Consider the following 13,327-nt stretch of genomic DNA (forward strand, 5'->3'; position numbering starts at 1 on the left):
TAACTGTGACCGACCCTGTGCTAAACGTCCACACTCAAACTAGTGCACTGATTGGATCGATCAGTTAATTGATGAGGAACTTAGTTGATTTATTGACCACATTAGTCGATTTTTAGTGAGTACTAGGATGCACTGTTATATAGACACATCCTCAGTCCTCTGCCAGTCTGTGTGTGTGTGTTCATCCTTGGCTTTTTGTTAATTCAATTGCTGGCATGACACTGATTGGCCCTTTGGCTTTCCATGTCTTTATCTGTAGTTGATTACAGTAAGGGCATCCTGATCAATAAAATGAACGCATTTTCCATATCCTGTTTTTGAATGGTACAGTGCAGGTAGAACCAGTGTTATTTAGTGAGGTGAAACTATCAACAAATTAAAGCAAAAGAAACGCTGAGAATGAGGTCCGAGTGGAAGGTGGATTTGAACATTTATTGTCAATTGATCTTGGAAACATCACAAAAGCCTTGATGTTTATGATCTAATGATCATTTTCCCAGGTGGGACTGTTTGATTATCTATTATCCATAGTGCAATTATATCATTATCTGTGTGGAATGGAATGCCTCATTAAACTAAGTGTGTTAGCTAACTGTTCGTCCTCTTCTCCAGTTTGGTCAATTATTTGGTAGGCTGTTTGGTAGGTTGCTTACTGCATAGGGAGGTGGTTGGTTTGGTGGATGGTAGGCTGGCTGGTTTGGTGGATGGTCTTCCTCTTGATGATGATGCCTTCTGTTTGACTGCCATTTTCTCAGCCTTCATCTGAAACAGAAACTATGATTATGGCATTCAGGTTTCCAGTCATTCATTTACATGTCATGTCACGTGCTCATTTGAGTACCACATTCACACATAAATATACACTACAAAGTATGTGGACACCTGCTCATCGAACATTCATTACAAAATCATGGGCATTAATATGAAGTCGGTCCCCCCTTTGCTGCTATAACAGCCTCCACTCTTCTGGGAAGGCTTTCCACTAGATGTTGGAACATTCCTGTGGGGACTTGTTTACATTCAGCCACAAGAGTATTAGTGAGGTCGGACACTGATGTTGGGGGATTAGGCCTGGCTCACAGTCGGTGTTCCAATTCATCCCAAAGATGTTCAATAGGGTTGAGGTCAGGGCTCTGTGCAGGCCAGTCAAGTTCTTCCACAATGATCTCAACAAACCATTATGTATGGACCTCGCTTTGTGCACAGGGCATTGTCAAGCTAAAACAGGAAAGGGCCTTCCCCAAACTGTGACCACAAAATAGAATTGTCTAGAATGTCATTGTATGCTGTAGCATTAAGATTTCCCTTTACTGGAACTAAGGGGCCTAGCCCAAACGGAATAACAGCCCTGACCATTATTCCTCCTCCATCAAACATTTGGCACTATGCATTGGAAAGGTAGTGTTCTCCTGGCATCCGCCAAATCCTGAATCGTCCATCAGACTGCCAGACGGTGAAGCTTGAGTCATCACTCCGGAGAAGGCGTTTCCACTTCTCCAAAGTCCACGAGCTTTACACTACTCCAGGCGAAGCTTTGCATTGTGCATGGTGATCTTAGGCTTGTGTGCTGCTGCTCGGCCATGGAAACCCATTTCATGAATCTCATAACGAACAGTTCTTGTGCTGACTTTGCTTCCAGAAGAAGTTTGGAACTCTGTAGTGAGTGCTGTAACCGGGGACAGACGATTTTTGCGCTACACGCTTCAGCACTTGGCGGCCCTGTTACGTGAGCTTGTGTGGCCTACCACTTCGGGGCTGAGTCGTTGGTGCTCCTAGATGTTTCCACTTCACAATAACAGTGCTTATAGTTGATGATGTAGAGGTTAATCCAGGCCCTGCAGTGTCTACCCCCACTCCCATCCCCCAGGCTCTCTCATTTGTTGACTTCTGCAACCGTAAAAGCCTTGGTTTCATGCATGTTAACATTAGAAGCCTCCTCCCTAAGTTTCGCAGTAAATATATTGTCAATGAATTGTTATCTTATTTGCTGCACTGGTTGCTCTACATTAAACTACATACAGTGCTGTCAGAAAGTATTCATACCCCTTGACTTATTCCACATTGTGTTGCAGCCTGAAAGTATAGAAAAAATTATAATAATATTCTCACCCATCTACACACAACACCCCATAATCACAAAGTGAAAACATGTTTATACATTTTAGCAAATGTATTGAAAATGAAATACAGAAATATCTCATTTACATAAGTATTCACACCCCTGAGTCAATACTTTGTAGAAGCACCTTTGTAGGCGATTACAGCTATGAGTTGTCTTGGGTATGTATCAGCTTTGCACATCGGGATTTGAGAATTTTCTCTCATTCTTCCTTGCAGATTATGTCAAGCTCTTTTAAGTTAGATGGGGAGCGGTGGTGAACAGCAATCTTCAAGTTTTTCAATGGTATTCATGCCTGGGCTTTGGCTGGGCCACTCAGTGACTTTCACGTTCTTGTTCTGAAGCCATTCGTGTTGCTTTGGCTGTATACTTGGGGTCATTGTCCTGTTGGAACATAAATATCTGCACTAGTCTAAGGTTGTTTGCACTCTGAAGCAGGTTCTCATTAAGGATTTGCTTGTAATTTGGCACCATTCATTGTTCCCTCTATCCGTACCAGTCTCCCAGTCCCTGCCGCTGAACAGCATCCCCATAGCAGGATGCTGCCACCAACATGCTTCACCGTTGGGATGGTGTTAGACGGGTGATGAGTTGTGCCTGTTTTCTCCAGACATGGCACTTTGCATTCAGGCCAAATAGTTACATTTTTGTCTTATCTTACATTTTCCTTGTGCTCTGTCTTTCATGTGCCGTTTTACAAACTCCAGGCGTGCTGTCATGTGCCTCTTTCCTTAGGAGTGGCTTCCATCTGGCCACTCTCCCATAAAGCCCAGATTGGTCAAGTGCTGTAGAGACCGTTGTCCTTCTGGCAGGTTCTTCCATCTCAGCCAAGGAACTCTGTAGGATCTCTGACGGACAGAGCTAGGCAGAGTCTGGGTAGTTCCATATTTTTTTCAATTTCCTATTGATGGAGACTACTGTGCTCTTGGAAACTTTCAACACTCTAGAAATAGTTTTATACACTTCCCCAGATATATGCCTCACCACAATTCTATCTTGGCGATTTTCAGACAGTTTCTTGGACTTCATGGTATAGTTTCTGCTCTAACATGCACTTCTTCTATGATTTATTGGCAATTACACAATTTAATGTGCATCCCACCACCTACTATGCACCCAAAAAATGAAACACCAAAAAAATAAATATATATTGTGACATACAGCAGGTCAGCCACCAGGGGGAGACTCGTCGAGGCCTGGTGACAGACGGAGTATACATCACGAGGTGATGGCTCCATCTGCTGGACGAGCCAGGTCTCGACGGGATCTCCGACCAGGAATAATTGGGGCTGATTGCTTACCAGCTGTACAAATCCCACAAAGCTGCCAGAAGGGCAGCACACAGGGGAGAGACTGGGGGAGGAAAGGACTCCCATATAGTTGCTGATGGTACCAGAGCCCAGAAGACGGTGTCCCGGAGAGGGTCTCTTTTCTTTTGGACTATTATTTGAATAAACACCTTTGAAACTGAGCTAATCCTACTCTGTCCGTGTCTGATCTGTGTAAACGTTTTGGCCAACCCCCTGGTCTGCCACTATATATATACTATATATACAGTCGAAGTTGGAAGTTTACATACACCTTAGCCAAATACATTTAAACTCAGTTTTTCACCATTCCTGACATTTAATCCTAGTAGAAATTCCCTGTCTTAGGTCAGTTATGATCACCACTTTATTTTACTAATGTGGAATTTCAGAATAATTAGTAGAGAGAATGATATATTTCAGCTTTTATTTCTTTAATCACATTCCCAGTGGGTCAGAAGTTTACATGCGCTCAATTAGTATTTGGAAGCATCGCCTTTTAATTATTTAACTTGGGTCAAATGGTCAAATGTTTCCACAAGCTTGTAGATACATTTGTACCTGTTTCCTCCAGCATCTTCACAAGGTCCTTTGCTGTTGTTCTGGGATTGATTTGCACTTTTCGCACCAAAGTATGTTCATCTCTAGGAGATGGAATGCATCTCCTTCCTGAGCGGTATGACGGCTGCGTGGTCCCATGGCGTTTATACTTGCGTACTATTGTTTGTACAGATGAACGTGGTACCTTCAGCCATTTGGAAATTGCTCCCGAGGATGATCCAGACTTGTAGAGGTCTACAATTTTTTTTATGAGGTCTTGGCTGATTTCTTTTGATTTTCCCATGATGTCAAGCAAAGAGGCACTGAGTTTTAAGGATGGCCGTGAAATACATCCACAGGTAAACCTCCAATTGACTCAAATGATGTCAATTAGCCTATCAGAAGCTTCTAAAGCCATGACATAATTTTCAGGAATTTTCCAAGCTGTTTAAAGGTAGTCAATTTAGTGTATGTAAACTTCTGACCCACTAGAATTGTGATGCAGTGAATTATAAGTGAAATAATCTGTCTGTAAACAATTGTTGGAAAAATGTCTTGTGTCATGCACAAAGTCCAAAGCAACTTGCCAAATTATAGTTTGTTAACAAGAAATTTGTGGAGTAGTTGAACAACTAGTTTTAATGACGCCAACCTAAGTGTATGTAAACTTTCGACTTCAACTGTGTATATAAATCAAACAACTTCTGTTAAAAATAAATAAAACAGATCTGATCCCTACACAGGCTCAAGGGGAACCTGAACTCAAGGGGAACCTGCAAGTCTTCGGAGTCCAAAAAACATTTCTGCTGGAGCCACAATATAGTCTAGTTTCTTCGACTTCTTTGAGACTTGTGCTGTTCAGTTTATAACTGTGGCAATGAACAGAACAAAATCCACCTTTTGTCTGGCAGAAAACACTTACTACAAGCAGTGGTAGGTATATCCACTACCATCTCTTCAATGGCATCACTTGTTTCCTCAATTATTTTGATCGCCTCCCCATAGGAGATTCAATTGACCGTTCTAACGTTTGCCAGCTCAATTTCCTTCACCTTTACTGGAACTCAGGATAATGATCCCCACTACAATTGCAACACCATCGTCCTTCTACACACCGTTCTTCAGTATACTCTGTCTGCACACACTTGAAACATGGCCAAATCCTTTACAATTCTTACACTGCAGTGGTTTGGGAATGAAAGCTCTTACAGCGCATCTTACGTAACAAAGCTTCACATGTCGATAATTGCTCTTTATCAAAAAACAACAGGACTGACAGACTTTCTTTTTTTCCCCTATTCACACAGCGGGTTAGACGCCGGGCACCAGCCACACCAGGAATTCTCTTCAGGTATTCAACCTGAACATCTGTCGTCACCATGAGATGACACCTTTGACGGGTGCTCTTCTCCGAAGTTCCAAACACAAAACTTCTGTTGTCCGGATTCTTTTGATGCTCACTCCAATCGTCAGTCGGCTCGTCAGAAATACAATTAATCAAAATAAGATCACTTCTGGTCACTCTGACAGACTCCACTTTTCCAAGCACATACTTCAACATTTTCAACACCTCCATCCTTACTCAACAACCGCATCCCAAAAAGAAGCGATTCATTACTATTTACACACGTGTCCTCCACTCCAATTGTAGACAATTTCCTGTTTTGTTCCAGTTTTCAATATTACTGTTGTCCATTCAGAATATTTGTCTTCACATTTACTCGACACGCTGCTTAATTCAAACTCATCAAATTCCACCATCTTCCTTTCCCAAGGTCTTTCCGTAGCTCCTCCTTCACATGCACTGCCAACTGTGGGACCTTATATTGACAGGTGTGTTTCTTTCTAAATCAGGTCCAAACAAATGAATTGGCCACAAGTGGACTCCAAGTTGTAGTGACATCTCAACGATGATCAAAGGAAATTGGATGCACCTGAGCTCAATTTGGAGTCTCATAGCAAAGGGGTGTATGACAGCAAAGGGGCTGATTGATTCTCTGCTAGACACTAATAACATACCCATCATATCTGGCCATGTGCCCTCTCTGAATCATGGCATTGAACACTTTAGCAGGACGCTTTCTCTTCACAACTGGCTACATGATAATTGCAGGGTGTAACTTTTGTTGATAATTTTGATACCTTTTGGAAACAAAACACATTTTATAAGGAGGATGGGATCCACCTGAATAATTGGGTTTCCCGGATCCTTTCACAGCATTATATGGCTGCGTTGAGACAAGGACTTATCAATGACCCAAGCCCAGCTCAGTTAATCCCTACCATTGTGTTGCGGAGTTGTAATAATGCTTCAGCAAATGTACATTATCCCAGGTGCGTTGGTAGACACAATGTAAGTAACCTAATTTATGTCCCTCTAACTGCACTGAATGCCTCTTCTAATCCTACAGCTATTGTTTGCAGTAATCATGTGCCTATGAACCAGAGTTATTAGAGCTTTGGGCCAGAAACCGAAAGGTTGCTGGATCAAATCCCCAAGCTGACAAGGTAAAAATATGTTGTTCTGCCCCTGAGCAAGGCAGTTAACCCACTGTTCCCCGGGCGCCGAAAATTTGGATGTCGATTAAGGCAGCCCCCTGCACCTCTCTGATTCAGAGCTGTTGGGTTAAATGCGGAAGACACATTTCAGTTGAAGGCATTCAGTTGTACAACTGACTAGGTATCCCCCTTTCCATACTGTTAGCACTGAGGCGGTGTCCCCTAGTAGGAAGTCCACTGTGTGCAGCTTACCCTGCACTAACACCAATAACATGAGCATGTCTAATGGCGGCGAGTGTACAACGAGAGGCTCTGCGTCTTCCCAGATTTTGCGAATTAGCAATACATTTACTTAATAGTTCTTAGTTTATTCACTTACAGCATGACGTACACTCTATATAGCTGATAAGAACTCCTGGATATTGGAACACAATGCACAAAGAGAGTCTTTGACAATTTATAACTTCCACTGGAGATCGCGAAGATGCCCCGGGAGACTGAAACATTGGCGAGAAGAAGTGCCCGGCGGCAGCGTCGAAATCGTAAACAAAGGCAAGAGAAGCGGGGTGGCCCCCGGGCTAGGAAAAAGCCAACCCCATATCGGCTTTCACTCCCTAGCCTTTTCCTCGCTAACGTTCGGTCACTGGCGAACAAAATGGACGAAATACGACTAAGAATCATCTCACAAAACGGGATTATGGATTGCAGCGTCATGATTTTCACGGATTTGTGGCTAAACAACAGCATATCTGATAACGCTATTGTGCTAGAGGGGCGCGGGGTCTTCAGGGCTGGTCGTATGGCAGAGGACTCTGATAAGACCAGAGGAGGTGGTCTGTGCAATTATATGAACAAAGCATGGTGTACAGACAGTAACAAAACTGGGTGTCACTGCTCAACCAATCTGGAGTACCCGATGATTAGGTGCAGGCCTTTCTACTTGCCTCGGGAGCTTACATCCATTGTTGTTACTGCAGCCTATATACCTCCGGATGCTAATGCTAAACGAGCAATGAAGGAACTGCAGGTTGCTATTAGCAAATTTGTTTTCCCAAATTTCACCAAAATGTTTCCTGCCCCACTAGAGGACACAATACACTAGACCACGTGTATACAAACATTTCAGAGGCTTACAAAGCCATTCCCCTCCCCCACATGGGACAGTCTGCTCACCTTTCATTGTTCTTACTCCCCAAGAACTTACCCCTCATTAAACGCATGAAACCATCAGTGAGCACAGTCAAAGTGTGGCCAGGGGGGTCAGACTCATTACTACAGCACCAGTTTCAACACACAGATTGTTTGCCACTCAGGCCGCCCTTGACTCTCAAACGGACATTGAAACATATGCTTCTTCCGTTCTGGATTACATCAACATCTGCATCAACAATGTCACCACCCATAAACTAATAAAGACCTTCCCCAACAGAAGCCTTGGATGAACAGAGAGGTCCGACTACTTCTAAAGGCACTGCGTTGCGGAAGCCTACAGCTCATCCAGGGCCAACCTGAAAAAGGGCATCAAGATGGTTAAACATGACCACAAACTGCAGATTGAGGAGCACTTCAACAACAACATCCAAGCCATCACAGACTAATGGCCAAAAAACCCTACCCCCACAGCCAGCGACGTCTCCATCGCCAACGAGTTAAACAGGTTCTATGCTTGCTTCGACAGGGACAACAAAAATCCAGCCATCAAAGCTGAGCATCCCCCAGACGACCTCCCCCTCAGACTATCCATCACAGATGTGTCATCTGCACTGAGCAGGGTGAATGCACGCAGGGCTGCTGGTCCTGATGGCATCCCCAGTCGTGTGCTCAGAGCATGTGCTGGGCAGCTGGCCGAGGTCTTCACTGACATTTTCAACCTGTGACTGGCCCAGGCGGTTATCCCCACTTGCTTTAAGACCACAACCATTGTGCCAGTGCCAAAGCAGTCGACCGCATCAAGCCTGAATGTCTTCCGACCTGTTGCACTCACCCCCACGATCATGAAGTGCTTCGAAAGTATGGTTTTGGTTTGCCTACCGACTGAACATGTCTACAGAGGATGCCATCTCCACAGCTTTACACTCTGCCCTGACCCAACTGGACAAAATCAACACCTATGTGAGAATGCTGTTCATAGACTTTAGCTCAGCATTCAATACAGTCATTCCCTCTAGGCTGGTCACCAAACTCCATTATCTAGGGATCAGCCCCTGTCTCTGTAACTGGACTTTGGACTTCCTAGAGGGAGTCAGCCTAGAAGGAGGAGGTCAAGCACCTGGCTACATGTTGCCTGACAGCAACCTGGCCCTCAATGCAAAGAAAAACAAGGAGCTCATTGTGGATTATAGGAAGCTAAAAGCTGCAGCCACGCCCCAGTTCTCATTGATGGCAAGGAGGTGGAGCGTGTGTCCAGCTTCAAATTCCTGGGTGTCTACATGACCGAGGACCTCTCCTGGACGCTCAACACCTCAACCCTGGTCAAAAAGGCACAGCAGCGCCTGTACTTTTTGAGGAGAAGGCCCTCCTGTCTCCCAAGATCCTGGTGAACTTTTACCGCTGTACGGTCAAGAGCATTCTGAATAACTGTTCCACAGTGTGGTTTGGCGGATGCTCCGTGGCCGACCGGAAGGCCCTGCAACGGGTGGCGAAAACCGCCCAGCACATCACTGGTGCCATCGTAGACCTCCAGCGCATGCTGTGTCTGTGTAGGGAGCGCGGCATCATCAGGGACCCTTCACATTCATGCTAAAAAACTGTTTTCCCTCCTACCACCAGGCAGGCGCTACTGGTATCTACGTTCCCACACTAGCAGGCTCAAGAACAGTTTCTTTCCAGCTACTATAACCCTGATGAACTCTGTGACACGGCATTAGCCATATCCACCCGCCCACCGCTTAGTACTGCCTCCCTCTTGCATTACTCTCTTTGCACTCTTCACTGTGCTACTGGACTCTGACATTGCTTTGTAAAGTCTGATTAAGGACATTCAATTGTACATGTACAGCTGAAGTCGGAAGTTTACATAAACTAGTTTTAATGACTCCAAACTAAGTGTTTCAACCACTCCACACATTTCTTGTTAACAAACTATAGTTTTGGCAAGTTGGTTAGGACATCTACTTTGTGCATAACACAAGTCATTTTTCCAACAATTGTTTTTTTTATTTTACCTTTATTTAACTAGGCAAGTCAGTTAAGAACAAATTCTTATTTTCAATGACGGCCTAGGAACAGTGGGTTAACTGCCTTGTTCAGAGGTAGAACGACAGGTTTGTACCTTTGCAAGGTCGAATGCCCGACCTGACAATCTTTCGGTTACTAGTCCAACGCTCTAACCACTATGCTACGCTGCCGTTTACAGACAGATTATTTCACTCATAATTCACTGTATCACAATTGCAGTGGGTCAGAAGTTTACATACACTAAGTTGACTGTGCCTTTAAACAGCTTGGAAAATTCCAGAAAATGATGTCATGGCTTTAGAAGCTTCTGATAGACTAATTGACATAATTTGAGTCAATTCGAAGTGTACCTGTGGATGTATTTCAAGGCCTACCTTCAAACTCAGTGCCTCTTTGCTTGACATCATGGGAAATTCAAAAGAAATCAGCCAAGACCTCAGATTTTTTTCTGTAGACCTCTACAAGTCGGGTTCATCCTTGGGAGCAATATATACGTAAGTATAAACACCATGGCACCACGGAGCCATCATACAGCTCAGGAAGGAGACGTGTTCTGTCTCCTGGAGATGAAAGTACTTTGGTGCAAGAAGTGCAAATCAATCCCAGAATAACAGCAAAGGACCTTGTGAAGATGCTGGAGGAAACAGGTACAAAAGTATCTATATCCACAGTAAAACAAGTCCTATTTCGACATAACCTGAAAGGCCACTCAGCAAGGAAGAAGCCACTGCTCCAAAACCGCCATAAAAAGCCAGACTACGGTATGCAACTGTACATGGAGACAAAAAATCGTACATTTTGGAGAAAAGTGCTCTGGTCTGATGAAACAAAAATATAACTGTTTGGCCATAATGAGCATCATTATGTTTGGAGGAAAAAGGGGGAGGCTTGCAAGCTGAAGAACACCATCATAACCATGAAGCACGGGGGTGGCAGCATCATGTTGTGGGAAGGCTTGCTGCAGGAGGGCCTGTTGCACTTCACAAAATAGATGGCTTCATGAGGTAGGAAAATGATGTGGATATATTGAAGCAACATCGCAGGACATCAGTTAAAGCTTGGTCGCAAATGGGTCTTCCAAATGGACATTGACCCCAAGCTTACTTCCAAAGTTGTGGAAAATGGCTTAAGGTTAACAAAGTCAAGGTATTGGAGTGGCCATCACAAAGTCCTGACCTCAATCCTATAGAAAATTTGTAGGCAGAGCTGAAAAAGTGTGTGCGAGCAAGGAGGCCTACAAACCTGACTCAGTTACACTAGCTCTGTCAGGAGGAATGGGCCAAAATTCACCCAACTTATTGAGGGAAGCTTGTGGAAGGCTACCCAAAACATTTTACCCAAGTTAAACAATTAAAAGGCAATGCTACCAAATACTAATTGGGCTTATTTAAACTTCTGACCCACTTGGTATGTGATAAAAGAAAGTAAAGCTGAAATAAATCATTCTCTCTATTATTCTGACATTTCACATTCTTAAAATAAAGTGGTGATCCTAACTGACCTAACACAGGGACTTTTTACTAGGATTAAATGTCTGGAATTATGAAAAACTGGGTTTAAATGTATTTGGCTAAGGTGTATGTTAACTTCCGACTTCAACTGTACATGTCTACCTCGGTAACCTCATTGCTGCATTTCAGTTGCATGCCTCCTTGCACTTTCAATTTGCCTTCATTGCACATTTAGACTTGCCATTTGTACTTGTCATTTGCCTTCATTGTACATTTATACATCCCATTTAATAACATACATTGTATTTAATTGTAACTCTTGTACATTTTTTGCATTCTTTTATTTGCACTTCTAGTCAGATGCTAACTGCATTTCATTGTACTGTACTTGTACTTGTTCAATGACAATAAAGTTGAATCTAATCTTCTGCTAAGCCTACCTGGTTAAATAATGGTGAAATAAAAAATAAATAAATAAAATAAGCTTCCCAGAAAAGCAATGAAAACAATCAAGCATCCGAGAAAAGTGCTAAAAATAGCCCACATTAACACATGTAGCTTAATAAATAGGTTTCGTGAAATCAATAACTTGCTAGTAATAGATGACAATCATATTCTGACTAATCTCTCAAACTCACTTAGATAATAGTTTTTATGATACAGTGATAACAATACATGATTATAACATCTACAGAAAAGACAGAAATGCCAATGGTGGAGGTGTTGCTGTTTATATTCAGAACCACATTCCAGGAAAGCTTAGAGAGCTCATGTTAAATACTGTTGAAGTAATGTTGCTACAGCTTTATATGCCTCACCTAAAGCCCATTCTGGTGGGAAACTGCTATAGACCACCAAATCAAAACAAATTTTATTTGCAGTGGTTAGCAGTTGTTAATGCGAGTGTAGTGAAATGCTTGTGCCTCTACTTCCGACAATGCAGTAATAACCAACGAGTAATCTAACCTAACAATTTCACAACAGCTACCTTATACACGTGTAAAGGGATGAAGAATATGTACATAAAGATATATGAATGAGTGATGGTACAGAACGGCATAGGCAAGATGCAGTAGATGGTATCGAGTACAGTATATACATATGAGATGAGTAATGTAGGGTATGTAAACATTATATTAAGTGGATTTGTTTAAAGTGGCTAGTGATAAAAAACATGACATGTATGGCAGCAGCCCCTCAATGTTAGTGGTGGCTGTTTAACAGTCTGATGGCCTTGAGATAGAAGCTGTTTTTCAGTCTCTCAGTCCCTGCTTTGATGCACCTGTACTGACCTCGCCTTCTGGATGATAGCGGGGTGAACAGGCAGTGGCTCGGGTGGTTGATGTCCTTGATGATCTTTATGGCCTTCCTGTGACATCGGGTGGTGTAGGTGTCCTGGAGGGCAGGTAGTTTTCCCCCGGTGATGCGTTGTGCAGATCTCACTACCCTCTGGAGAGCCTTACGGTTGTGTTGGGAGCAGTTGCCGTACCAGGCGGTGATACAGCCCGACAGGATGATCTGTAAAAGTTTGTGAGTGCTTTTGGTGACAAGTCGAATTTCTAACGCCTCCCAAGGTTGAAGAGGCGCTGCTGCGCCTTCTTCACCATGCTGTCTGTGTGGGTGGACCAAAACTTTCTACCCTCTCCACTACTGTCCCGTCGATGTGAATAGAAGTCCACGATCATCTTCTTTGATTTGTTGACGTTGGGTAAGAGGTTATTTTCCTGACACCACACTCCGAGGGCCCTCATCTCCTCCCTGTAGGCCGTCTCGTCGTTTGTTGGTAATCAAGCCTACCACTGTAGTGTCGTCTGCAAACTTGATGATTGAGTTGGAGGCGTGCATGGCCACGCAGTCATGGGTGAACAGGGAGTACAGGAGAAGGCTCAGAACGCCCCCTTGTGGTGCCCCAGTGTTGAGGATCAGCAGGGTGGAGATGTTGCTACCTACCCTCACCACCTGGGGGCGGCTCGTCAGGAAGTCCAGTACCCAGTTGCACAGGGCGGGGTCGAGACCCAGGGTCTCGAGCTTGATGACGAGTTTGGAGGGTACTATGGTGTTAAATGCTGAGCTGTAGTCGATGAACAGCATTCTCACATAGGTATTCCTCTTGTCCAGATGGGTTAGGGCAGTGTGCAGTGTGGTTGCGATTGCGTCGTCTGTGGACCTATTGGGGCGGTAAGCAAATTGGAGTGGGTCTAGGGTGTCAGGTAGGGTGGAGGTGATATGGTCCT

The 13,327-nt window shown here is 43.8% G+C and overlaps 1 protein-coding gene across 2 annotated transcripts in view; it reads right to left on the bottom strand.

Moving 5' to 3' along the window:
- Positions 1–411: 411 nt before the first annotated feature.
- fam221a (family with sequence similarity 221 member A) overlaps positions 412–13,327 on the bottom strand; it is a 29,092-nt gene continuing 16,176 nt past the window's right edge. For both annotated transcript variants that reach the window (XM_090209089.1, XM_021572559.3), the window contains exon 7: positions 412–762. In XM_090209089.1, coding sequence (XP_090065215.1) covers positions 622–762 — 141 coding nt within the window. In that variant the 3' untranslated portion in view covers positions 412–621. The remainder of the gene's footprint in view (positions 763–13,327) is intronic.

The sequence above is a fragment of the Oncorhynchus mykiss genome, chromosome 18 (assembly GCF_057628025.1).
Source record: "Oncorhynchus mykiss isolate SJ-2025 chromosome 18, ASM5762802v1, whole genome shotgun sequence".
NCBI classification, from domain to species: Eukaryota; Metazoa; Chordata; class Actinopteri; order Salmoniformes; family Salmonidae; genus Oncorhynchus; species Oncorhynchus mykiss.